General features: G+C 44.5%; 1 protein-coding gene across 1 annotated transcript in view; it reads right to left on the bottom strand.

Moving 5' to 3' along the window:
* Positions 1 to 418: 418 nt before the first annotated feature.
* SNX18 (sorting nexin 18) overlaps positions 419 to 26,310 on the bottom strand; it is a 56,755-nt gene continuing 30,863 nt past the window's right edge. The window contains exons 4-5 of the mRNA XM_024740362.1: positions 24,951 to 26,304; positions 419 to 2,562 (exon numbers count right to left, since the gene is read on the bottom strand). Of these exons, the coding sequence (XP_024596130.1) occupies positions 2,309 to 2,562; positions 24,951 to 26,304 (1,608 nt within the window). The 3' untranslated portion in view covers positions 419 to 2,308. The remainder of the gene's footprint in view (positions 2,563 to 24,950; positions 26,305 to 26,310) is intronic.

The raw sequence follows: 26,310 nt of genomic DNA, 5'->3' as shown, positions 1-26,310 counted from the left end.
TTATGAAGGATGAAAGTTCTCTTCTAAATAGGCAGCATGAACTTATACTTCCTTTCTCTTTAATCTTTAGTTTTTATAATTTAAGCTATGTTCCACCCTGGCCAAAGCACAATCATACAAGACACCTCAGATAATTTCAATGCTACCTTTGCAAAGTTTAGTGATTTTTACTTAAACAAACAAACAAAATCAAACCACTGCCAAAAAAGGAGGCAAGTAAAACTGATTTTCCAATCATTTGAAAAGCATAGTGCTTATTTGTCCAATACAGACTCAAACTTAAATTAAATGCTATCATTATAATCTCCAAACTTCTGCAATAAAATTAACATTTATATATATATATACACACACATATATATATATATATATGTGTGTGTATATATATATATATATATGTGTGTGTATATATATATATATATATATATATATACACACACATATATATATACACACACATATATATATATATATATGGGTTTTGTTTATAGAACTGTATTTTGCAATCAACAAGAGAAAGTTACTTTTTAAAGAACAATGTATTTGGTTACAGTTCCACATGTTGGTAGTAGAGACAAAGCCACATGATGTTAAACCTGGCTCTAAGTTACCTAAGGTATAAAATTTTGATCAAAATTATGATACTCTGATCTTAAAAATTCAACCCATGTGAGATTACTTTTTAGAGTAAATGTGCTGTTGAGTAATCATTTCAATAACCTTCTCTTTGTATGACTATCTGCAAATTGACCCTTTTCTTTAATCAATGTGACTCACCAGCATTTCAAACTGACCTCTTTACTTCTGTGTTACCATTTTTATACCCAGGGATTTCTGAGGCAGCGTAAGTTTGACTTCATTAAAAACACTAAATACTTTAACCTTTCAGTGACAGTTTTTAAATCTGTAAACTCAAGAATCACATTATTGAGCTCAGCAACTACAAAAACATTGAGATTTTGGCATTTCTAACCAGAATCTCTTTGTGCTTTTTAAATTAAGCTGCTTTTGAATCGTTTTGGTATTTATCAGCCATCGTATTTCCCTTATAATAATAAAAGAATATACTTAAGGTAATTTTTAAGGTTAAATGTTCTGGGGGCTTATCAATACTTAAAAACAGAAACAAAAACAATTACTTTTTTCCGTCAGCATTTGGAATAGTAGAAATTATTTCTGGTCCCTCCTTAGATCAACCAACACTACTTTTCATCACGTATAACACTGAATTTTACAGACATCCCTGAAAAGTTTTTGATAAGTAAACGAGTGAATCACAGTGGAGTCTCCATCAGTTAACAGTGTAGATCCAGTAACAAAACAAAACAAAACGAAAATTACACTGAATGTTAAAAGAAAATCTTCAAGCTAAAAAAAAAAAAAGAAAAGAAAAGAAAAGAAAATCCTCCTTAGAATTAAAACCGAGTGTGTGTTGTCACTGATTCTGTGCTCGTGTCTCCAAATTGATTAGACTCCTTCTCTGGGTTATAAGACATGTTCGATGAAATCTCCACACCAAGTTTCCAGGACACTTGAGTGAAGAGGCTATGCTACTGTAGCATCTAAGGGAACAGAGTGGCACCGTTTTCTTCCCTAACAGACACCACATCCAAAGATGAGCATGCGTGTCCCTCCACTGTGCTCACCAGCATGTATCAGGAGACAAAACTTGCTGGGCAAACTGATGACAGCTGATCCTCCCACCCCGCCCCCAGCATCAACAGGAGGTTCCCAGCAGTTTGTCATTATGTGCACTGGCCTTTCACTCTTTCAGTCAGAAAAGTTGTGGTTACTTTAAAAAGGGGGTGGGGGGGTGGAGAAATGAAAAAACCAAGAGTCTAAAGGCACAAAGTCGCATAGCTGCTCTAGTTGGAGTTTGTAAACAGAGAATAAGTTGAATTTAGGTAATCCCAATCTGTGAGAGTAAAAAGGCATCCGCAGCAGGCTTTTATCCAGCCAGCTTCTTTGAGACCCTTCATGGGTTTTGAGGTCTACAAAGTATGCACTAAAATACCCATACTTCAAAAAGCAATAAGGCAAATAGTATAATCATTATTCCAAAAGTTACAATGGTAGTGTAGGCATACATAGTATAATTTAGTTACAATGTGTGGTACTGTTTCTATTATATAACCATATTAACTGCTTCTTTCCTACATAATTATATATTCAGCCGAGTTTCAGTTGAACACAAAACCATCCTTGTACCACTGCTGACAGTTGGCAATAGCTCTTTGATAGCAGTTTTTATTCTGCTGTAGAAATTATCCTTGAACTGAAAAAAAGTCCATAATCCAACCTCCAGTCATTAAACACTATCATATTTGTGAAGAGCCTCTTCCAACTTCTGCGTCACTTTTTGGAAAAATATTATTTGCTGTTGTAAGAAATGCTGCATCTGTGATTTAAAGTCTCTTACTCGAATTTGATGGAAGTGGTGAATTTCTGCCAAAGTGGCAAAAGAAATAGTGTTACAACGATCCTGAATGCCATCAGCCTTTTGGATCTCCATCTTCCCTTCTTCCACGTGTCGCCTACTCTCCTTTACTTTGGTAAGAGCTCCTGTAGTTAAGACAAAAATTAATTAAAAAATATATATGTATCCCAGTGGTACAGCTACATAGTAAACAGAATGCTGGGCATTATAAATACTTGCCTCAACTATTTTAAAGTCCTTTGGCGTTTAAAGGGTTGACCATAATCACTTATTAAAAAAGAAGAAATCTGGTAAAGTTTCTGAAAACACCTCCATTGCTGCAACTTCAGTTATCAAAACCAGCTTTTGCCATTGACCAAGTAGCTATAGCATGTTTCATCTCTTGCAGGTAGAGAAACTATAAACGACAGATACCAAACTCCAAGGAATTGTCCCTAAAAAGACAAACTAAGCAACTTTGCAGTTTTAACATTCTTAAGAGAAAAGGTGTGACACCATTATATATGCATATATTAAGAGAGACATTTATAAAGGGGAGAATACTGCATGCATGCCTGGTTTTGACTCCACATTCTATCAGGAGACCCATACCTGCAGCATAATGGCCCTGTGAAGTAAAAATTTGCCTCTTTTTTTTTTTTTGGCCACGTGGCATGTGGGATCTTAGTTCTCCAACCAGGGATCAAACCCGTGCTCTAAGCTTCATTAGAAGCTCAGAGTCCTAACCACTGGACTGCCAGGGAAGTCCCTCGCCTCCTTTTCTTTAGGAGCTGTAAAGATCAGTGAGTTTTGAGTCTGCCCTAGTGATGATCTGGGAATGAAGCCAGAAGGTGTCATAGCCTCCAGTCAAGAAATGTCTCACCAGAGGGTGCGTGCAAGGAGGAGGGAAAAGCACAGTCTCTGTGGCAGGTGCCACATGAGGGCAGACCCTCCCCTAGAAGCACAGTCATATGAAAACACAAAAGGCTGAGGATGCTTAGGGGGTAGGAAAAATAAAGACTATTCGTGGGTTCGTAAAAATGATAAAGCTCAGAGCACTTGAGCACAGCCAGCTCAAGAATCCAGAATACCTGACTCCACGTGGCACCCATTCTACTAAACCATGATGAAAGAGAGAAACGTCTAGGACATCTGGCTTGGAGGTCTGCGGACATGGTGATGCTACAGGGGGGGAAAGGTAGCCTGTTTAGAAGGCAGTGGGAAAGCTGAGCAACTTTGTTGTGGAAATGTTCAGTTTTAGCTGACGGTGAAATACACAGGGGAAAAGCCCTATATCTAAATTTCTTCAAATCTACAAAATAATATAGAGTAAACCTAGTATTAAATACAACGCTTAGAGCCTAAACAGCGTCTTTATTTTTTGGCACAGCTCAAAGACCCGAAAAATTAAAACCCACTGACAACAAATGTTATAGCTACGTATGTATTTATGTATATTTTCATTTATTTATTCTAAAGAAGATCTTTACCTGAAAAGCAGGTGAGCCCTGGAGTAGAGAAAATGCCCTGCTTCCCCTGTGACCACACAGCGGAGATGCCGTTCGTGTTAGCAGAGCTACAGGAAGACCCCTGACCCATTCCCCTAAGAAGCCATCGCCCTGAAAATACAGCGCTGTTAACATTTTCCCCATGGCGGACGGGACTCGGGAAGCAGTGAAACCTGCCTGCTTGTGGTCTCAGTACTAAACAGAGAAAGAGCACTCCCCCTCAGAGAGAGAAAATAATTTTTTGTAGCAAACTTATGTTCATTATATTTGTACAAGTGTCCTGTCCCGGTTTATATGTAAAAATTGAAGTTGAAGAGACCAGGAAAGCATGAGACAGAAAACTAAAAAAGAAAAGAAAAATATTTCAAAAAGATGGCTGAGAATATGAAATTTATGTTTCAAGTGGTTGAGAGTGAGAACAAGAAGTCGAGAGAGCCAAGTCTCAGGAGATCTGACTGTTCATGTGATTCGGGGCCAAGGTGCCGGGCCCACCATGTGAACACAGAGGACAGGCGCCGGCGCCCTGCTCCCGCAGACCCCCGGGCAGCTGTGCAGCAGCTGTGGCCTGTCCTGCGAATATGCTGCAGGTATTACTTGTTCTAGTTACTAGAGTCCAGCACAGAGGAGCTCGGAAACCTGGCCCTGAGCTGTGCCAATGTCAATGAACCTGCAGCTTGTCAGACTCCAGATGAGATCGCCATATTCTCAGAAATGACATTCTGTTACACAGAACTGTAGACGTGCATCCATAAAACCAACTTACAAATGAACAAGACTGAAGTTTTCACAACTTGAATCACATCGGCATACATTTTCAAAACTCCTGGACACGGTACAAGTATTAAATCTCTGCAAGGTCTGAATGCCTTTTGGCATTTGACACCTTTAAGCTTTCTGAGTGTACATACTAAAGGAGCCGAGAATTTAAGACTCACTTTTCTCCCGACTATAAGTTTATTTACTAAATAACACAGAGCCCCAAACAGTTGGGCTCTGGGGCTAGAATCTCAGCTTTACCAACATTTATGGAGGGTCTAACGTGTAGAGCACAGAGCAGGCACACGGAGAAACTCACAAGAAATGTTCAAGTCCCCACCGTCCGGAAGCTCTCGAGGAAATCACCTCGCAAAGCACACTGAGGACAGGCACACAACCATGACATGAAGTGAAACAGGACCACAAAGCACAGAATTCTGCATAGGAGCTGAATATGGCTTTCTCCAAGATAACGTGATTGTGTCACAAGGGAAAATGCTCGGAGGGCCTGCTACGTGCCAGGCAGTGCTGTGGACAAAGCGGGGAGGAAGGGCGAGAGGCAGGGAACAGGCGTAGATAACAGTAAATGGTAGCAGCCAAAAATAGTCACAATATAGGCGAGGCACTTTCCGTGTACCAACTCTCACCCTGCTGCTACTTTGCAACAGACATTAGTACTATTTTATGACAAGGGAACTGAGAAAGCCACCCAACCTCTTTGAGCCTCAAAGTCAGCGGTAACCCAGTAAGAGGCAGAGGAGATGGGATCTGAGTGTACAATGACTTCAAAGCAAACACTACAAATATTCAGAAAAGAAACTGGAGCCTGAACAGGCAAAAAAGCAAGGTGGGCACTGGTGAGCAGGGTGCAGGGGATAAGGGCTGGGCCACTGAGGATCAGCTATCCCCTCTCCTCCCCTTGACCCCAGGCCTCCCCACCCCCTGCCCCAGAGCTGGGGCTCCCACACTGCCCTTCTCCCTTCCCACCTTCCTTGCAGGTCCCAGACTTTAATTCTGACATGCAAGTCAGAAGACCTTGTGAGTATGTAAAATAAACCATATAGGTTTTGAAAATTTCCCTCTGGAATCTTACGAACCTCATTCAATTCACTAATTGTACCTGCAAAGCCTTTTAATATTTGTAAGATGTCTGATTTTAATATTTATAAGATGTCTGATTTTCTTATCTTTGTAGCATATGATTAGGATGCCACAAAACATCGAAAAAGCAGCACATATTTCATTATTTTGAAAATGTAAGCTCAGACCTACATGGGGGAGGGGGGCCTCTCTTCCCCTGCCTCTCTCCCCCTGACTTAGATCTTACTGGAAAGTTATATAAATTAAGAACTACCACCAAAAATAGTAACATACAACCCCTTGATGGGTTTTGCCTTTGTTTGCTCTAGTGCAGTTGGACATCCCAGCAAAAGATTATTTTGCAAACTAGGAAGGACAGAAAAAAACACTGAGGAGGGTAAGCACCCAAGGGCCAATTTTACTTGGAATTTTGGTTTAACGCACTTAATGCAATTCAAATCCATTAGCATAATGCATCAGGATTGCAAGTAGCAGGGAAACCGGAGGAGATATATGTTTTTTTTGTTTTGTTTTGTTTTGTTTTGTTGCTGTACGCGGGCCTCTCACTGTTGTGGCCTCTCCCGTTGTGGAGCACAGGCTCCAGAAGCGCAGGCTCAGCGGCCATGGCTCACAGGCCCAGCCGTTCCGCGGCATGTGGGATCTTCCCGGACCGGGGCACGAACCCGTGTCTCCTGCGTCGGCAGGCGGACTCTCAACCACTGCACCACCAGGGAAGTCCCAGCAATATACTTTTTGAGAAATCATAAGAGTTCCTGAGTTGAAACAGCAGTCCAGTTCTTCTCTAAGCAGCTGGCTGTTAAAGTTCAGGATGACAACTCCAAAGACCTTCAACGCCAAACCCCCCAAAAAGGAAGTTATCTTTTGTAAAATATTATTCAAAGTTTAAAAAATTATTTCCTTTAAGAAGAAAACCATTTTGCTTTTAAATATTCACCTTACAATCCTCTAGTTAGTTCTTCCTATACATTTTAACAAACACTAAGGGTTTACTGTGTTTGCTTTCTTATGAGAAAGATAAACTCAAGTCCTTCAGTAAGCTAATTATGGAAGTTAATTAACTGGTTTACTGTCTGAGAGTGAACAGGAAAAAAAAAAAAGTGACATCCTTTAAACAGCTCAAGCTATCCATCTGAACAAATAGCATGGGTGTTTAAACACTTGGGGACTGACAAACAGAACTATTGGGTTGGGCAAAAAGTTCACTCGGGTTTTCTGTAACATCTTAAGGAAAAACCCAAACGAACTTTTTGGCCAATCCAGTACTTTCTAGAGTTTCCCTTGAAGCTTCCCTCTTACCCCCTTCTACCCACTGCATTTCTAAATTCTGGGTTCTCTCAAGATCAAAGTGGGTACATACTTTTCCAATAGAAATTATATTAGAAACATTGGTTAGATGTAAGAAAAATAGTTTAAGTAATAGAACTAGCACTTGGGTTTTGTTACAAATGGCATATTCTCGCAGTTTGCCGATTCTCAAACTGGGAATTATCTGTACACATTTCTATGCTTCACGTATTTTCATACTTAAAATATTAAGTATCACAAGGAAGGCAGAGATAGCCACATTTTCAATCAGGTTTAGCTTCTAAGGAGTGAGAGCTGGAGAAAGAAAACTACTGGAGCAGAGTTAGATCACTACAGACTTGCTACTTCTAACATAGCTTAAAAAATTAATTTGTAGCTTAAGAAACAACTGCAGAGGTACAATATAACCAGCTGTAGAGTTGTAACAAAGCATTACAGCATATTTTTAAGTACTCTCTCAGCCGTACTACATTTTTTACCAAACCCAAGAGGAGTGTAAATAAAAGCTAAAACCATGGCCCAGAATCTAAAGAGCAAAGGGAACACACATTTTTATCATGCAATTGATAAAAAAAACAGGCAAGGGTTTTCAAAACCTGTACTTTTTATGTGGCTAATTTAGAAGATATCTATCCCCTGCCAGGTCTCTCCTCTCATAAATATCACATTGCTATCTTGCATTCATAACAGAAAAGGAAAAACAAAAAATTAAGGGAGAGAAATGATAAAATAAAGCCTAAGATGAAAAGTAGTTGCTGTTGTATTAAACAGAAGTCCCCATAACACTCATGGGTAGGGCAGTGATTTTAAAATGAAAGAAAATTAGTGTCAAACACATAGCTAGTGAGAAGCAGCCACACAGCACAGGGAGATCTGCTCGGTGCTCTGTGACTACCTAGAGGGGTGGGATAGGGAGGGTGGGAGGGACATGCAAGAGGGAGGGGATATGGGGATATATGTGTATGTATGGTTGATTCACTTTGTTATACAGCAGAAACTAACACACCATTGTAAAGCAGTTATACTCCAATAAAGATGTTTAAAAAAAAATGAAAGAAAATTAAAAATAGGAGAGATCAGAGGGAAACACATTTTAGAATGGGAACCTAAGTACATAACTGTAAAACTGTCTCTCGGGCTAAAAGACAGACGTTATATGGAATAATATATGGGCAAAATAAGATTTTACTATGAAAAGAAAATGGTGGAGGCAAGTATTAAATTCTGACATTAAATAAGAAGGGGCTGACGACACAGAGCAGTATTATATTCTTCATTTAAAAAAAAATAACAAGACAAAATAACAAGAAGGTAACAAATGAAAAATGGTGCAGCCTCCCCAAGTTACACAACTGAAAATAAACTCTTAAAGTGTATTTGAAGTACAGGAAAAAGTATTAATGAAACTGGGGCAATATGTTTCCACCACACCCATGACTTTGCTTCCAAACAGGCAAAAGCAACCCAGCTCCCGTTCAGGACACCGGGCTGAGCTGGACACATTTCAGGTGTTTCTTCCTCAGAGGGTGGCTGAAAGGAACACAGAGACAGCCCCTCCTAGAAAGGCTTACAGGCTGAGAGGGAACCTTCAGCTGAGCACTCAATCTAATTATTAAATCAGTTGGACAAATTATTTAAATTTATCCACAGGATAGAAGGTTCACCCAGGAACTGATCACCCTAAGCCTTTATTCCAAAGGGTGGAGCAGGAACCCTGAGGACTTCATTCTCATCCATCACTCTGTCCTGGCAAGGCACCCACTGGGGAAGCCGGGAGAGCTGATTCCTCAGTAAGAAGGGCAGAGTTGGGTCTCAGATTTTCTTTTTAATGCACAATAAGGGCTTTAGATGAGTTTTTGGTACAGTTTTCTCAGTCTGTCTAACAACAGGCTAAGTGACTTGTCCAAAGTCCCACAGCTAATTCCTGGCAAAGAACCCACCCTTCCTACTGCCTGCCAGCCCTGCCACTTCCCACTTAACATACCAGGCAGGGCCTCTGCTCCACTCTGCTGAAAAGGGTCCTTCCTTTTCCATGTCTGGAGAGGTAAAAGGAAAACTAAACCAGTATTTCAACTTTGCTTTAGGACCTGCTATTAAAATCTCCCAGACTCCTTTGGCATTCTTAGCTGACTCTGTACATGCAAAATTCCTAACAGGTTCATCTGTATACTTATTGCAATTGCCCAGTCTCAGGGAAAGGCACTTTGCCTGCTTCACCATCACCAAACCCAGCAGAACTCATGTCCTAAATTCACTCCCAGCCCTCTCCTACCATCTGCTTGGTATCTTACAATGTGAGCACAGTTTTAAAGCATGCTCAGGCTGGAATGAGCATCCTTCTTCATAATCCGCATGCACTCAATTTCAGAGGAATATTACACGTTTGTGGTGAACATAAAAACATAAAGAAATCAATCATATGACAAAGTTCATTAACATTATAACCTTAAAAGGCTCAAACTCAAACTCATTTTATAGATTAGTTACAATCCAGGAAGTCAGCACCATTTTTTCTTTTTTTTTTTAATTTATTGATTGATCGATTGATTGATTGGCTGCGTTGGGTCTTCGTTGCTGCGTACAGGCTTTCTCTACTTGCAGCGAGCGGGCGCTACCCTTCATTGTGGCGTGTGGGCTTCTCATTGCAGTGGCCTCTCTTGTGGAGCACGGACTTCAGGGGCGCAGGCTTCAGTAGTTGTGGTACACGGGCTTAGTTGCTCCACGGTATGTGGGATCTTCCCGGACCAGGGCTCGAACCCACGTCCCCTGCATTGGCAGGCGGATTCTTAACCACTGCACCACCAGGGAAGTCCCAGCACCATTTTCAAAAGCATCATGTTATTTACACAGCATGCCATTAAATTATGTACATCAGTAAAACTGTTTAGGAAGCATTTTATTGCCATTTTGGTTTTTCTAAAATGAGAGCAGTGAAGCTCTAGTGTCATCTAGTCAATTAGCACATTTTAAGAACCCACTACCAGCTGAACTAAAGCAAATTAGCAAATACAGTCACACTACATTAAACTCTGCTGTATCGTTTGCTTCTGATTTGCAGAGAGAAAGCACTTTCCTGGCAACTTCTGACCCAGCAAAACTAGACAGGGGCAAAAAACCACTGCAGTGCCTCAGGCATTTTAACCAGGGAGGCCCTAAATTCAGCTGAAGAAGTTGTCCAGCTTCCTTTCAGTTTCCCTGGTTAAGGCCTCTACTCCACCTCCCTCAGGCCCCCCAGGGCTTGCTGGCTGCTCCAAACGCTCCCAACCCACCAGTTTCTGCACCTGAACTTTGCCTTCCTTTCTTCAACCAAATCTCTTATTCTCAGTATGCTTTGTCCCTCCTCAGACCAATTATACAAAAGGCCCAGTCACTAAGCAACAGGGATCCAAAAGCTACATTTTCTCCCTTAAAAAAAAAAAAAAAAAAAGCAAGCATTTTATTTAATTTTGAAATCATGAATGTGCCAGAAACATTAACTAGATTTTCTGTCTTCCCAGGGCCCTGCCCCAGAAAACCCAGACTTTGGTGTGAGGGACAGAACAGGAGACAGGCTGAAGGGCACAGGGACAGCTGCGCAGAAGTTGCCTGAGACTGGACTAGACCTGTTTTTCTTCATTCCCTCGTATGCGTAAAATGTTGAAAGAGAATGCTAATTTGGTCAACGTGGCCTACTTTGCTCTTATCCTCTCATCACTGGTACCCACCCCTCTGGGTCCCTGCTAACGCCCCATTAACTCTTTCCCCTCCCCTTTCCTTCCTCCTTTTGGTCTCCACCCACCCACTTGTTGATTCCTCCTTCCCTTCTCTGCTCCAATATTTACTTTTTGATTTTTTTTTTTGAGTAAAACGGCTCAAAAAACAAAGGCTGGCATTACATAACAGAGACAGGACGGCCGTCCACCCAGGCAAAACAGTCCCACGTGAGCACCTGCTCTATGCAAAAGCTGTGGTCTGCACCTCGCGGGGTCTCGTTTTCTTCTCTCAGAGGTGGCCAGGAAACTTAGACAAGGTAAGCAACTTTATGAGGTGTCAGCTGCACATGAACCTGGGCTGCCCAACTTCCCAGCCCAAGCAGTTCCCTGTACCTGCCCGACGGGGGCTGCCTCCTCCCTGAGATCTCAAAGCTCCATGGACCAGCCCCGGTACACAGCACGCCACGCCAAGCCCTCCAGAAGCCTCATCTCAGGGATAAGCAACCCCTGACCTGCCTCCAGGCCCTCAAAATTCTATTCCTGAATCACAACCTACTAAGTGGGCTCCAGATTTGGACCACATTAGTAAACTCTGGAGGGCACGAATAGTACTACTGAACTCAAGACAGTGACAGCAATTTTTTGAAGGGATTAAGTATCCTCAGAGCTGAGAACTATCAAAATGCAAAGATATAATTAATTTAAAATTCACTTTCAATTCATAAAGAGAACTTTTGAGTCATTTTAAAAGGAGGGAAGAGGCTCTCGGGACAAGGATCATAAATTGCAAAAAGCAGTAACAACAAAAACCTGGTTGCCTGATAATGAAAAAATTAATCATTTAAAGAACTCAAGCCTCTAGGCTTGGTTTGGTCCTGAAGGTACAAGAAGAAGTCGTTTGTTCTAGGTAAAAGCCTTATTATATCCTAATTAAGCAGCCCTTATAGCTTCATTCAGCAATCACCACAAGTGTAAGGGCAGAATGACATTTCGTATGAATGAAAGCATTCACTTGAGTGCACCACATCTTAAAACATTTGATTACTTTTACTCACTATGTACATACATTCACACAGCTCACCTTGTTCCAAAAATGAAGAGGGAAATCACATGATTGTATCTCTTGTGGCTCATTTGGTAAAATAGGCTGTTCATCGCTAGGAAATTTTACGTATAATAAACGTTATGTTTCAGCTGATACTGAATATTAAATCTGTGACAAAGATACTAGGGTGATAGATTCAAGAGAATTCTGCAAAACAGTGTCTTTATTTCAGCAGCGTCTGGATACAATGGTGAAAATGTTGATTTGCCTATGGCCAAGCAAATATAGATAAAGACTTTAAAATCTGAGAATAAGAAAAGCATGTATCATTTTTTTTCTTAAAGGTTTTATACCCAGAAAATCATAATAATATAAGGTAGAAAGAATATCCTTGATAATCATGAACATACAATAAAACTTGAAAAAACTGATGTTGTAAATATATAATGGTTTAAATTCAGAGAATACAGTTGATGACTGAGGTCCATTGTTCACAGTTCCTAATTTCCTAATTCTTTTGTTTCCTGATATACATGCATGAATATTGGTCTGTACAAATAAAGCGGCATTAGATATGTTCGCAAGCTGCCAGCACTTTGAATTGAAATGACCTTTGACATACAACAAAACATACATGTACCTAAGAGAAAAGTGAACATTGGAAACTACCTTTAACCAAAGGTAAACCTTAGTTTCTTTTTTTCCAGGAAGATAAAGGGAGGCCCAAGCTAAAATAAATCTAATAGAAGCTGCTAAACAGATAGGCCCCTCTACGTGGGGCAGGAAGAGAGTGAGGTGGCACCAGCCCTTTAGAATGGAAACCAGGGAGACGTGAGCTACCCGCCCAAAGCCAGGATCTTTGATTGCCACGACTGCTTCTGAGAGGGCTGCAGTTCGTACTACAGTTAGAGTAATATTTTCAAAGAATCTTTCTTTCAAGTATTCTTCTCAAATAATGTCTAGTTTTTCACTTTAGAACTGTAATTGTAAACCCTGGTGTTAAACAACTGCTATTTAAGCTATGGTGGTACCAGTGGTGAGCAGCTAGCCCAGCATTAATCGCTTTCCTTAGTGCCGTCTGCTGTGGCCCTTATGACTGGAACTTCACATGGCTTTATGATCACTAAGCTTTGGAGACAATTTCTAAATCAGCTGTTGTAAACTTAGGAACACTCTTGACCCTGGGGTTTTCCTGCTTCCTGACACTGGCAGGGACCAGGTTTCCACTGGCTCTGAGTCTTTACTCTGGCCACATCTGGACTTCCTGAACTAGTTGTAAATAACCAGCTGAAGCCAAAACAAAGCAGCTAGAAATATATCATTTTAAGATAGACATGAAATACAACTCAAAAAGCATGAAAACTTATAGATTACCCATGTTGACATTTAGTAGTTTTTAAAGATGTCTCACTGCAGGCAATAGGTGGGCTTTTGTGAAAATCACAGATGTCAATATAACTAAGTATAATTTTTAAAAAACAGAAAATAGGATTTCTAAGACTCCCTTCAGCCCCATTCCTTCTCTTTCCCCCTAATCCTTCTCCTTTTCTTAACCTGCCTATTTCTATTCCTGGCATCACTACTTTCTGTCACCCAGACGGAAGACTTCAAAGCCCGCCTCGAGCCTGGTCTACTAATAAGCCTCTTCCGGCCTGTACTCAGCCCACAGGAGCAGCTTCTTGGGGACCAGGCTGCACTCGCTGAGGGATGCCTGCAAGAGCTCACAGTTAGGTTTCTGTGGCTCACTTCCTGTCTGCCAAGTGGGGATAAAGAGAGAATATACCTCAAAATCTCCCATGAGGTTTAAATGGATATAATGCATATAAAATGTGAAGCATCATGCCTGGCACACAGGAAGCCCCCAAAGTATGTTCCCTACTTTTATCACAATTCCGATGTCACTCTTCAGTTTCAGACCTTTAGTGGCTGTTGACTGCCTACAGGATAAAACTCAATTTTCTAGCAGACGTACTACTTACTGTAGCATAAAGAGTACTGACTAAGGTCAAGGCAAAAAGTGAACTCAAATGCTGGCTCCTTATTAGCTGTGTGATCCTGGAAATCACTTCACGTCCCCGAGCCTCAGTGCCCACAGGTACCCAGCGGAGGAGTTAACAGCTGTGCTGGGTTCAATAGTATCTACCCCCCCCACCCCGCCCCAACAAAATTCACATCCACCTGGAAACTGTGGCTGTGATCTTATTTGGAAACAGGGTCTTTGCACATGTAATTACTTTAGGTAAGGTTGTACTCCGTTAGGATGGGCCCTAAATCCAATGATTAGTTAGCATCCTTAAAAGAAAAGGAGACAAAGGGACACACAGGGAGAACGCCACGTGAAGACGGAGGGAGACCTGGAGCCAAGAACAGCAAGGAGTGCCCACAACCACCAGAAGCTGGAAGGAGCCTCCCCTAGAGCCTTTGGAGGCAGTGTGGCCCTGCCGACACCTTCATTTTGGACTTCTAGACTCCAGAACTGTGTGTGAGAGAATAAATTTCTACTTTTTTTAAGCCACCCGGTTTGTGGTAACTTGTTTCAGCAGTCCTGGCAAACAAATACAACAGCTAATAGTTAATGCTTAAAGACATTTGCCATAGAAATGGCAAATGGTCCACCCAAAGAAACGGAGGCTGAGAGGAGCTGCTGGTGGGAACTCAGCCCCACGCAGTTGTGCGTCCAGGCGCACTGCCACCCTGCTGCTATACCCACTCCTGAACAGAATGAGACACAGTGGATGTGACTGCCCGCAATACTGCTGCTCACAAAGCAAACAGTCCAAACCGGCGGCCACAGCTACACATATACCAGCTACCTAACCTGCTGGACCTCCAAGTCAAGGGTCAGCAAACATTTTCTTTAAGGGTCAGATAGTAAATATTTGATGCTTTGCAAGACAAGGCAAAATCGAGGCCTATATAACCATTAAAAATGGAACCTTTAAAAAATGTAAAAAGCATCCTTCGCTCAAGTGCTATAAACAGACAGGCACCTGGGTGGGTTGGACCCGCAGGCTGTAGTCTGCAGACCCCTGCTCCATCTCCAAGCATCTCCACTGATGGCTCCACAGGCCCTAGTGTGCAGGTCATTTTACACTCCTTCCTGTCCCTTGCCCCACTCCTGTTGGCAAACAGCCCCTTGTGTCTCCTCCTCCCCACTCCCACAGACACTGCCTCAGTTTAGGACTGCAACATGTCTTGCCTGAATCACTGCAAGAACTCCCCATCTTGCCCCACCCTGAGCCACCCTTCACACCTGTCTCCAGGACCTGCGCATCTAAAGCGCCGGGCCGACCACATCAATACCCTTGTCTGATCTTGCATGATGCTCCCCCCATCAACTCCAGCAGCACATCAAAATCACGTGAGGACCTTTCTTAAGAACATCAATGTCTAGGCCACACATTCCTGACATTCAGATTCAACAGATCCAGGGTGGGGCCCATGTACAGCTAGCTGCAACCACTCCAAGGCTGACTGTGCGAGGCACCCAGAATTTAATCCCGGATTTTTGTACATATGGTTCCCTCTGCCCAGAATGCCCTTCCCTGCTCTGCCTACCAGGCAAACTTCCAACTGCTTTTCAAAACTCTTCCTAGACTGAGACTGGGAGAAGCCACCCCTGAACTCTCCCATTCACTCTGCATAGTTAACCATGCCTGCCTCCTCTGTCCTACTTCACACCATGGCACGTGCCCACGACTGCATGAGTCACGCTGTACAGTGACAGCTAACTCACCCTGTCAGCCTCCCTCACTGACCTGAGCCCTGGGCTTGCAGCGTATCAGCTTTCATATGCTTATCAAAGCTAGCCTAAAGCATTCTCAAGATCAACCATGCACGTTCCATCAATGTTCCTCCAAAAGTCAAAATACAATTACCTTTCAAAGGGAAAACCAGTGCTACCACCCAAACCTCTAACACAAATGACAGCAACTCTCCATCCTCCTGACTCCCACGCACTCTTATTATACAGGCACTAAGTTAGATCTACCTCCTATTTCAATTTTCTGCACACACATCCTCCCTCCCTCATGGAACTGCATCTTCCCTGAGGGCAAGTACCTCCTGCTTAAGAAGCTCCGTGCTTTGTGTATCCAAGTCACTCAACAAGGTGAATGCACTCACTCTGGATCATATGCTTCGAATGAAGCAAAAGGGACCCCAGTAAAAGTATTATCATGAAGGCTTACCGAAGAGGAAAGAAGTGTATGATATACAAGTTTAAACACCAGGAATCAATATAAAGTGAAACCTGAGGTACATAATATTAATTTTTCTGGCACATAAAGCATTCTCAAACTTCCTCCCCGCCGTCCCAATGAATTATGGAAAGTCATTTCGTAGATACTTAAGTCTAAGACTTTTAAATCGCTCACATGTTAATGACTTCATCCATAAACCATAACCAGATCCTATCTTTATTTCCTGTACACTTTTAAACCCTGTTATCCATCATCATATAAATTGAAAAACAAAAACATTCTATGAATCACAGAAGAAATCTATTTCAAAATCAACCAAAAAATACTTACGGGAGTGACTACTTCATTAATTCAACAAGCATTCATTAAGTACTTACTACGCATGCACAAAACAGTGGAACTTCATACTAGAGGAACGTAAAAACTCCGATCCCCACACACTAACCAAGCAATGTATAGTCTCTGGCACACCAGTCAGCGTTCCATCAGCGATGGTGACTTGGAAAAGGGCTGGGATACTCCAAGGAAGAGAACTCGACCTGAGGCTTGACTGTGCACGTGTTGGGTGGGGGAGATGTGGAACAGAACACAGGAGCCTGTCAGTCTCCAAGCGTTACACTCACGTCCTGACGGCCCATCCCCACCTCTGTGCCACTCACGGCCTTCCTCATCTCAGCTGACGGAAACTCCATTCTCAGTGTTGGCGAAGCCAAAAACCAGAGTCACCCTTGATGACTCCTCTTCCTCTCAGGTGCCACATCTGATCCCTTAGGAAAATCTGCAGATTCTACCTCCAAAACATACCTACAGTGGGACCCCTCCTCACTGTCTCATCATCTCTCACCTGGATTATTAGATTATTGGCTCCCTGCTCCTGCCTTTGACCCCCTCCCCCCTCCCCATCCTATTCTCAACACACCAACTGGACTAGGTCTCTTCCAAGGTCTATTGGTACATCATTCCTTCGCTCAAGACCTGCAATGGCTCCCTTCTCACTTGAGCTTTTACTCCAGATCCTGACAATGACCTCTAAAGCCCTATAAGCCGAACCTTCTGGGACCTCATCTCCTACTCAGACCCTCTTAGCTCCAAGCACCTGGCCTCCTCCTGCCTGGCCAAAACACACCCATGCCAACGCCTTTGCTCTGGCTGTATCTTCTGCCTGAGAAGCTCTGCCCCCATACCTGCTTGGCTAATGCCCTCACCTCCTCCAGGCCTCGGCTGAAATCTCACCTTCTCAGGGAGGCCTCAACGATCACCCTTTTCATTCTGCCCCATCCCCACTTGAACCGTTCCACTTTAATTTTTCCCCCAACCCATATCATCCTTTGACGTACATTATAATTACGCACTGTGTGTTTTCCCTTGTGGCTCCACCCTGCTAGAATGTAAACGCCACAAGGGCAGTGACCTTTGTTTTGACTACTGATGCAACCCTAGCATCTTTATAGTGCCTGACCTATGATGGGCACTTAAATATCTGTTAAATAAAATCAGGTTTATCTTTCAGAGGATCCCATGAATAAATCGAATGATGTTAAGCTCCCCTCCGTAACCACTGTCTCCCTACCCGCTAAATAACACATAAAATTTCTTTATCAGAAGAGAAAAAGAGAAAAGTCACATCACAGTAAGAGATGTAAAGTTCTAAGAAAAGGAGCAGAAATGACGTGGACTAAAACTCGTCCACACTGAAGTTTAACCAAGCTACAAATCCAAGACCAACAATGCAAGACTGGTTCTACTTCCGGAGAGGAGACAGCACTTAGAACTCAAAGCGAAGTACAGTTTGTAGGAGGGAAAAAGCCCGTCACACCTTCTCTTTCTCGTGGCCCTATTAATTACAACCTCATTGGGGTCGGAGGGAAGCTGCTCCAGCACCCAGCTCGCCTCGGCTTCGGAACACCTGGGAGCTCTCGCCCGCAGGCAAGAGGCCAGGTAGTCATCACTTTCACATCCGCAGCGCCTGGCAGGGCAGGCCCTGCATGCATGTTTGCTGATCCAAACTAAACACGCATGACTCTTCTTTCACGTCAACTGATAAAGGATTTTCACACTCCTAGATTACATAGTCTCGTAAGCAAACAGAACGCTACTGAAACTAGCCTGAAACAATGTCGAAATGTTCATCATATACTTAGGAGTATTTTATTTTCAATGCAGGAACAATGCTATTAAAGTCAACCAACAGAACGATACCTAGGAAATCGTGAACCTCACATTTACAGATGAGGGAACGGAAGCTCAGAAATGCCAGTGCTTGGTGCAGGCCACAAGTAATTTAGAGGAGGAGAGGGACTGGCGCCAGCAAACTGGTGACCCCACTAACACTGACGTTTATTCCTCTGTTACCATTTCTTCTGGTGTGCAATACAGGACAGCTGAGTTAAAATACAACGCTCAACTGCTACACCGATGCTCCCTTGGCGTTTCATCCTTTTGCCTGCAATTCTGGTGGCAAAAGGCCACCAGGAGGGATGATAAGATCCCTGGAATTGCCTTTTAAGGGACAGTACCTCCCATTTTAAAGGTACCATTTTACTTTGCAAAAATAAAGCATTTAAGTGAGCAGTTACTAAGAACCATAACTTTGATCCTCATGATAACCTTATGAGGAAGTGTTCCCACTTTGTCAATGCGAAAACAAGGCGTACAGAGGTTAGAACAGCTTGCCCAAAGCTCCGCTCACATCACACACTGGTCGCCCAGATGCCAGGCTGGCCCACAGTGGTGAGACTGTGCCTGTGGGGCTCTAGAGCTGACTCAGCTCCCTGTCAGAACTGGGCCAGCCCCATCTCCTCTGTGTAGCCCTGAGGGCTCTCAGCAACCTGGCACACAGCTTCTCCGCCACTAGTCAAAAAACTCCATGAGGGGACTTCCTGGTGGTCCGGTGTTTAAGACTCCATGCTTCCACTGAAGGGGACACGGGTTCGATCCCTGGTCGGGGAACTAAGCTCCCACATGCTGCTTGGCGCGGCCAAGAAATAAAATTTAAAACAAACAAACAAAATTCATGAGGATCAGAGTCCTGCCTGTCCCTCCTACAGACACGAATTGAGTCTCTGTAAACGCGGGATGACAGAGAGTACAGGTCTTCCGGGCACTGTCTCTCTAAACAGATCTAAGCATTATGGTGCTGTGTGTGTGTGTGTGTGTGTGTGTGTGTGTGTGTGTGTGTGTGTGTGTGTGTGTGTGATCATCATAAATTGATGGCAAATCAAATCTAACTTGATATTACACTTTGGTTTTAAAACACTTTGAGAGACAATATAGCAGATTTTTATTCAGCCTGAAAAGAGGGAATGTAGTTTAAGAAAAATGTCATGTTTGTATCGGTTGTTTGGGTTCCACACAGTCTTTGGAAATCCAAAGATGACCAGACAGGAGCCTGTGAGGAGGATATTTCTGAATAAAGAGGAAAGTCCAGCTGAGTCCAAGAGTCCTCAGAAGACCATGGGTGGGAGTGTGGGTCCCCGCCTCCTTTGGGCTCTGTGGTGACCAGCCTAACAGACTGGGCTTCCCGGTGTGATTCTCACGAGGGCTTCGTGGCTCAAAAAAGAAGTCAGAGAAACCAATGACAGGGTGATGTGAGCGGTATCCCCATCTAGATCGTGACCAAGACTGTTGGTGGCCAGTCATGCTGACATTTTTTTTTTTTTTTTGCGGTGCGCGGGCCTCTCACTGTTGTGGCCTCTCCCGTTGCGGAGCACAGGCTCCGGACGCGCAGGCTCAGCAGCCATGGCTCACGGGCCCAGCCGCTCCGCGGCACGTGGGATCTTCCCGGGCCGGGGCACGAACCCGTGTCCCCTGCATCAGCAGGCAGACTCTCAACCACTGCGCCACCAGGGAAGCCCCATGCTGACATTTTAACCAAGGAATTCAGTCATCTATAACAAAAGCCCCAAAGGTAACCTCATCTTCACTAAGAAAATACAGTTGGACCAAAGATTAAGGCCTGGAACTGAAGTTTCCTTAAAAAGTAGCTGGGAGGGCTTCCCTGGTGGCGCAGTGGTTGAGAGTCCGCCTGCCGATGCAGGGGACACGGGTTCGTGCCCCGGTCCGGGAAGATCCCACGTGCCGCGGAGCGGCTGGGCCCGTGAGCCATGGCTGCTGAGCCTGCGCGTCCGGAGCCTGTGCTCCGCAACGGGAGAGGCCACAACAGTGAGAGGCCCGCGTACTGCAAAAAGAAAAAAGAAAAAAAAGAAAAAAAAAGGAGCTGGGGATGGAAGGACGGGAGAGGAGAAATGGGTGCAGTTAAGATGGGGCTAAAGCAAAAAAGATGAATGACCTTGGTTTCTAGCCGAGGTTTCAAAATAAGGATGAGCTTGTAAACAGCCCGCCTATTAGACCTTTTCTCTGTATTCCTGGCACCACCCTCTCAGGGCTATTTTTAGCTACAGGAGAAAGGGGAGCAGAGAGGGAAGGGCTCACGGTGGCCCAGCCTCACCTCGTGTGCCCTGCCGGGACTCCGGCTATCTTTAATTAATGTCTGAGGGACATAAGACCGACCCTCCCTGTGCTGAAAGGAAGCACAATGGTGAAATTCTACCCCACAAGACTGATAGGCCCACTACTGGTGTACCATTCCTGAGGTCCCGGGGCTGTTTTCTGTTCAAAAGAAGGCTCCATCTGGAACGTTTACAGAGGGCAGTGAAGTAGACCCTGCCTGCATGTTTAATTTACAAGTACAGAAAACAGGACTGCCTTGTTTATATATCTAGTTCTGCATCCTCACTTCACACACTAAGACTACATTTTACCAACCAATCACTTTTACATGATTTTATACCTTTTCTCTGGAATACAATTTCATAAATGACTCCCTCTGGTTATCTAGTCCAGATTCATAAACAAAGATGAAACCAACATTTCTCATCATCTAACGTTACAGGCTTTCCCTTTCGCAATATTCCCCAAGAGATAAGCCTAAAGCTTTTAAACCACCACAACTCACTGCCATTCAGATTAAGCTTCATTAAATATTAGAGGTTAATTGTATCTTTGGAAACAGAACTGAATATGCTAGGAAACTGATAGTGAAATATATTCTATGTACCACCCCAAACTCAGCAAGGCCGGCATTATAAAGACATACTGCAGGCAGGGGCAATAAAGAGGGAAAGGATAAAAGGCTGCCATTTCAAGAAAAGACAATCAAGACCACAGGGTTACAAAGCTCACTGATAAGACCTGTGTAGACTGCTTAGTCAGTGATCAATGAACTGCCCATGAACAAAGAATTTAAGGGACTCCTGTGAAGACAAAGCAAAATATGAAGAAAATTCAAACAGGTTCTGAATTCCACCTACTGTACTTCAAACTACAGCAAACTGCCTTCTTCCCACACTGAACTCCATTAACAGAAATAGGTCTGTTTATTTAAGACTTCCTCAGTTGATGAAAAAAATCAGAATTCTAACCATTCCCTTTTCGCTGAAGGAAACACAAGGCTCTTTTCACTTTTGCAGAAAGTACTTATACTAAAACCATTATTAAGTTTAAGCGATGGTTTCAGTACTAAGTAGAGTCAGAAAATCCCAGTCCACCACATTTGAGAGTATCTGAGTTTTCCACCCTCTTTCTGGAGCTGGTTCCTCACCAGCCTCAGATGTCCATCCTGAGACCAGTTGCATTTTCTTAATGGGACATGAAGGCAGGCTGCAAAGCAGGTGGACGTCCTCACACTGCAGAAATATTACTCACTGGTTGAGTGCCTGGGAAGTTCTGTAGAGAGGGATCTAGCAGGACCTGTTTCCCCTCCCATTTTTTATCGCCTAAGCCTATATGGAGAGGAGATGCCAGGCAATGACCAAGAAAAAAGCAAACTATCCGGAAAGTATGTGAAAAGATCATCAATTTGCCGGGCAAACTTATGACAGGACTGACAGTTAAACTATGGCCAACAGTCCAGCTCGACACTCTCCAATTAGAACCTGCAGCGGGGATGGAAATATTCCTCACCTCTGTTGTCCAATATGGTAGCCGCTAGCTATAAAACACTTGAAATATAGCTAGTGTGACTAAGGAACTGAACTTTATTTTAACTAACTTAAATAGTCCCACGTGGCTTGCAGACCCAGCATGGAACAGCACAGGTTCAGGACGCCAGGAAAGCTGGCTGATGGCAGCAGTCTCCTGGATAAGAAAAGGGCTCAGAGGAGCCTACTGTTCCTGTCCTTTCCCCCAGAATCAAGCAGGGAAAAAACTAATTAACTCCCCTTCTTAACTGCTTTAGTAATTGAAAAGCACTTTCTAATCATTTTCTGACTCAACTGAACGTGGGTCTCTTAATATATGATTAGAACATGTAAAAGTGGTGAAACTGTTTTTCTCTTACTGTAAACAATGAAGACTTCAGACTTGAAATAACTATTTTGAATTTTTAAATTTCTCCCAAGTTGAAATATAAACTTTGGACCAAATACTTACAACAAAAGATTGTATACGCTGCTTAAAGATTTTCACTTTTTTTTGTTTTTTTGGCTCTCCTCTCAAAAGTCACAGTAAGGCCTCTGATATGATTACACTTTGAGGCCTTGGAGGAAAAAACAACTTGCAAACAAAATCCCCAAGTGCTCAGACTAAGAACGATTCATTCCAACAGCAACTGTGTACAGGGCTGTGGGGGGAGGTGTCTGAGCTGCTCTTTACAACCACGTGAACATCCAGAACGTGTTCAAAAAGCTTTAGCCTGGCTAAAGCTCATCTGCATTCCTAAAAATGCCAGCACTAGCATCCTTGATAAACGCTGGCTGTAAACAAATGCTTTTAGCCTTATGTACTGCACACTATAGCTTTAAATGGCAGTACATTCTAAAGACACGTCAACTAGGGACACAGGTTCCCTGTACGTTACACACCAAGGCTACACCAGAAACAAACTACGTTGAATATCAACTGGTGTTCCTTACCGAAGTTCCTAAAGATTATGTTTAGTGCCCTTGAATTGTTTAAACAACGTAAAAATGGTACTGGTTTTAATGAAGGAAGTTTCTCAAATCCCAGCAGGAAACAATTTTAGTTCTAGAGTTAAAAAAATAAACTATGTATATGGTTTAACAGGCTACATACAAACTCAAAATAGACCTCAGAGCAAACATCACACCTTTTCTAATAAATAATTTCAACGGCAGAGCACCTGACAAGACTGAGTGTGTGGTCTGATGACAGTATAACCAGTGAATGGATGGATGAAACCCTGCAGTAGCCAGTCACCTATGTGTGGCTGCAGGAGTCTGTCCTGGCTCCACCCTTTCAACTACTTACCAACAATTTGCATAAACTTACAGAAACAGTTAAAAAGGCGGCCAGCACTGATGTAACACAATGGAATTTAAATGTAAGGTCCTGCATTAAAGGCTCAAAGAGCCAGTTGCACCAGCACCATCCAAAACGTCAAGGGTTCACAGCAATTTATGCAAAAAAGCACAAGGAATGTAGATGCAGCTTCAACGCAGGTCCAAAGCGATACGGCTGCTCAAATAGCTAATTCAGCCTTACACTGCACTCTAGTAAAACTAGTACTGCAGATGTTTGGGGTGCATTTTATCAGGGGCAAAGCCAAGATCAACGTGTCTGAAGGACCCCCCCCTTTGGTAAGTTAGAAGACTGTCACATACTTGGAAGGGGAAGGACTGCAGCAGAGGGGAAGGAAGCTGCTGTCCCCAAAGGTCTGAAGGGCTGACATGTTGGTAAGGAACAGACTTATTTTGTGTGGTTCCAGGGAACAGAAAGAGAATCAAGAGAGGCAAGTTTTAGTTCAATACCAGGAAGAATAGGTCAAAGATCAGGGCTGTTCGTAAAGGGACTGGCCCACAAGGCAGGGCAGTGAGCATCTCATTACTGAAGGCGAGACCTGGTGGCCCAAGGTTTCCACCACCTCAGGAAGGTAGTTAGGTGACTCCCTCTTCCCTCTCCACACTGAACAGAAGACATTCACAGGCAAGGCTGCCTCCCTAACTCCACCCCCTCCCCATTCTCCCTCACTCCAGGCATGCTATCAGAAGTTAGTGACTAACGTTAAGACAGGAATTACTAATTTATTTATTGCAGATTGTAAAAAAAACAATCTGCAAACTTCAGTGCTTTAACAATAGTTAGGGACTCTAACAACTACTAACACAACAAGCTCTGACAGGCAGCTAGGCAGCTAACTCACGGGGATACCAGAAACACTGCTCTCAGACACAATACACAGAGATTCTATACGTTCTACATAGCTTCCCTGCATCATTCTCCTAAATAATGTTCTTAATTTCAGTTAACAGACTCCAAACTCAAAATGACCAAACCTAAAGAGATTAATTTTCTTAAAACTTCCTGAAATTAGAGTGAGTCTTTTACCTCATCTTACAAAGGTTGCAAGCAAGAAGCCTGTGCAGACAATTCCTAAGCTGCCCCAGCCAGTACCTCAGAGAACTGACCCTAATGTCTACCAACGCAGTGACTGAGTGGTGTGCAGGGCGAAAGCAGAACTTACCTTTATTTGCAGATATCCATCCCCCCCCCCGCCCCCCGCTTATTTCCACACTTCCGGAAACCCACGACTAAGTGACACTGCCAGTGTCCAAATGGATGCCTAACATGGTTTGGGTCCCCTTCTAATTCTACCCTAGACACAAGATTACAGATCCCAGAAGCTCATTGCCCAACTATTCAAACTCTAAAATGACAGCACTGTCATCAAAAGTACTCTCAGAAACTCCTCTGAAGAGTACCGGCGCCCTGTCCGCAAATATTTTAAGGAGGAAGCTACCGGCCCCCAATCCGCCCTATGCTCAGGGCACCACTTGGCTGTCCACATCCCTGCTGTATTCCCGACCTGTGGGATATTAATCTGAAACAGACGATGGTAGTTCTGTCAAAGTCACCCTTTCAGCCTGAACAACACATTCCACACCACCTGCTCTAAAGGCCAGGCTTTACCTTTCTGAACGTGGATGATGTCGGGGAAGTTGGCCAGGTGCCCCTGATACAGCGCTAACAGGTCCATAACGGGGTCCAGGTCCTGCCTGGGCTGGTCGGCGAAGAGCTCGCCGATGGCGTCGTAGGCATCTCCGGTGAAGGCGATGGCCTGGTTCAGGCCGGCCGAGAAGGCCTGCTGGTCCAGCTCAAAGGCCTGGCTGAGGCCGCGGAAGGACTGGCCCACCTTCTGATACTCCTTCTTGAAGCCCGTCACCTGCTTGCGCGCGAATTCATTGGCCGTGTGGTTGAGCTGCAGCGCGCTGTCGTCCATCTTCTTGGTGAAGCACTTGAAGCCGTCGATCTTGCTCTCCACCTCCTGCAGGTCGAGGGCGGCGGCGGGGGGTGTGCTCAGGGTCAGGAAAAAGTTGGCGCCCACCATCTCATCCTTCTCGGCCTTCCTCTTGCCCTGTTTCCAGGCCTTCTCGTCGGTGCTGCTGGGGCAGGTCAGGAAGTGCTGGAAGACGTCGCACTGCGCCAGCACCGGGTGGCTGGCCATGTGGTTCATCCACCAGATCAGGCCCTTCCTGCGCTTGGAGATGAAGTCCTCCTCGAAGCGGCCGGTGGCCTGCTTCTCGGGCAGGTGGGGCACCGAGATGACGGGGAACTTCTCGGCCAGGCGCGCATACAGCCAGTCAAAGTGCTTGTAGCGCCGGTGCACTGGCACCTGCGTGTGCGTGGGCACCAGCTTGTAGGAGATGTAGCTCTTCATGCCCTTGAACTTGGTCTGCTTGGTGGGGTCGTCGATGGTGCACTGGAAGGGGTAGGGGTTCTCCTGCCACTCGGGGCCATAGGGCCCCAACACCACGCACAGCTTGTCCCCGTCCTTCACGAAGCCCGACGCCTCGCCCAGCACGAAGGCCTCCCCGCCCGACTTGACGAAGGTGGAGAAGCGATTGAGGTTGCGGCTCACGGTGGCCGAGCTCTTGGCCCCCGACGGGTGGTGCTGCGGGGGCGCCGAGCCGCCGCGGGAGCCCAGCGACAAGTCGGTGCGTGTGGACAGGCGGTAGCGGCCCGCAGCGCCAACGCCCCCCGACGACGAGCCGTCGAGGTCCGGGTACGCGCCGCTGCCCAGCACGCCCGGCTCGTCAGCCACCGTGGAGCTGTCGTCCCACTCGTCGTCCCAGTCATCGTCGCTGGCCTGGTAGCCGCCGCCGTAGAGCTGCTGCGGCGACGGCTGCAGGGCACCCCCGCCATACGAGAAGCCAGCGCCCGGCGGCTGGAAGGTACTCGGCGGCGGCGCCTGCTGCGGTTGCAGCAGCGGCTGGAAGGCGTCGGGCGGCGGCTTGAAGGAGGCGGGCGGCGGGGCGGGCAGGGGCTGGAA

The sequence above is a fragment of the Neophocaena asiaeorientalis genome, unplaced genomic scaffold (assembly GCF_003031525.2).
Source record: "Neophocaena asiaeorientalis asiaeorientalis breed wild unplaced genomic scaffold, Neophocaena_asiaeorientalis_V1.1 scaffold57, whole genome shotgun sequence".
Classification (NCBI taxonomy): Eukaryota; Metazoa; Chordata; class Mammalia; order Artiodactyla; family Phocoenidae; genus Neophocaena; species Neophocaena asiaeorientalis.
The sequence above is the reverse complement of the archived record's forward strand: the minus strand, read 5'-3'. Positions and strand labels throughout refer to the sequence as shown.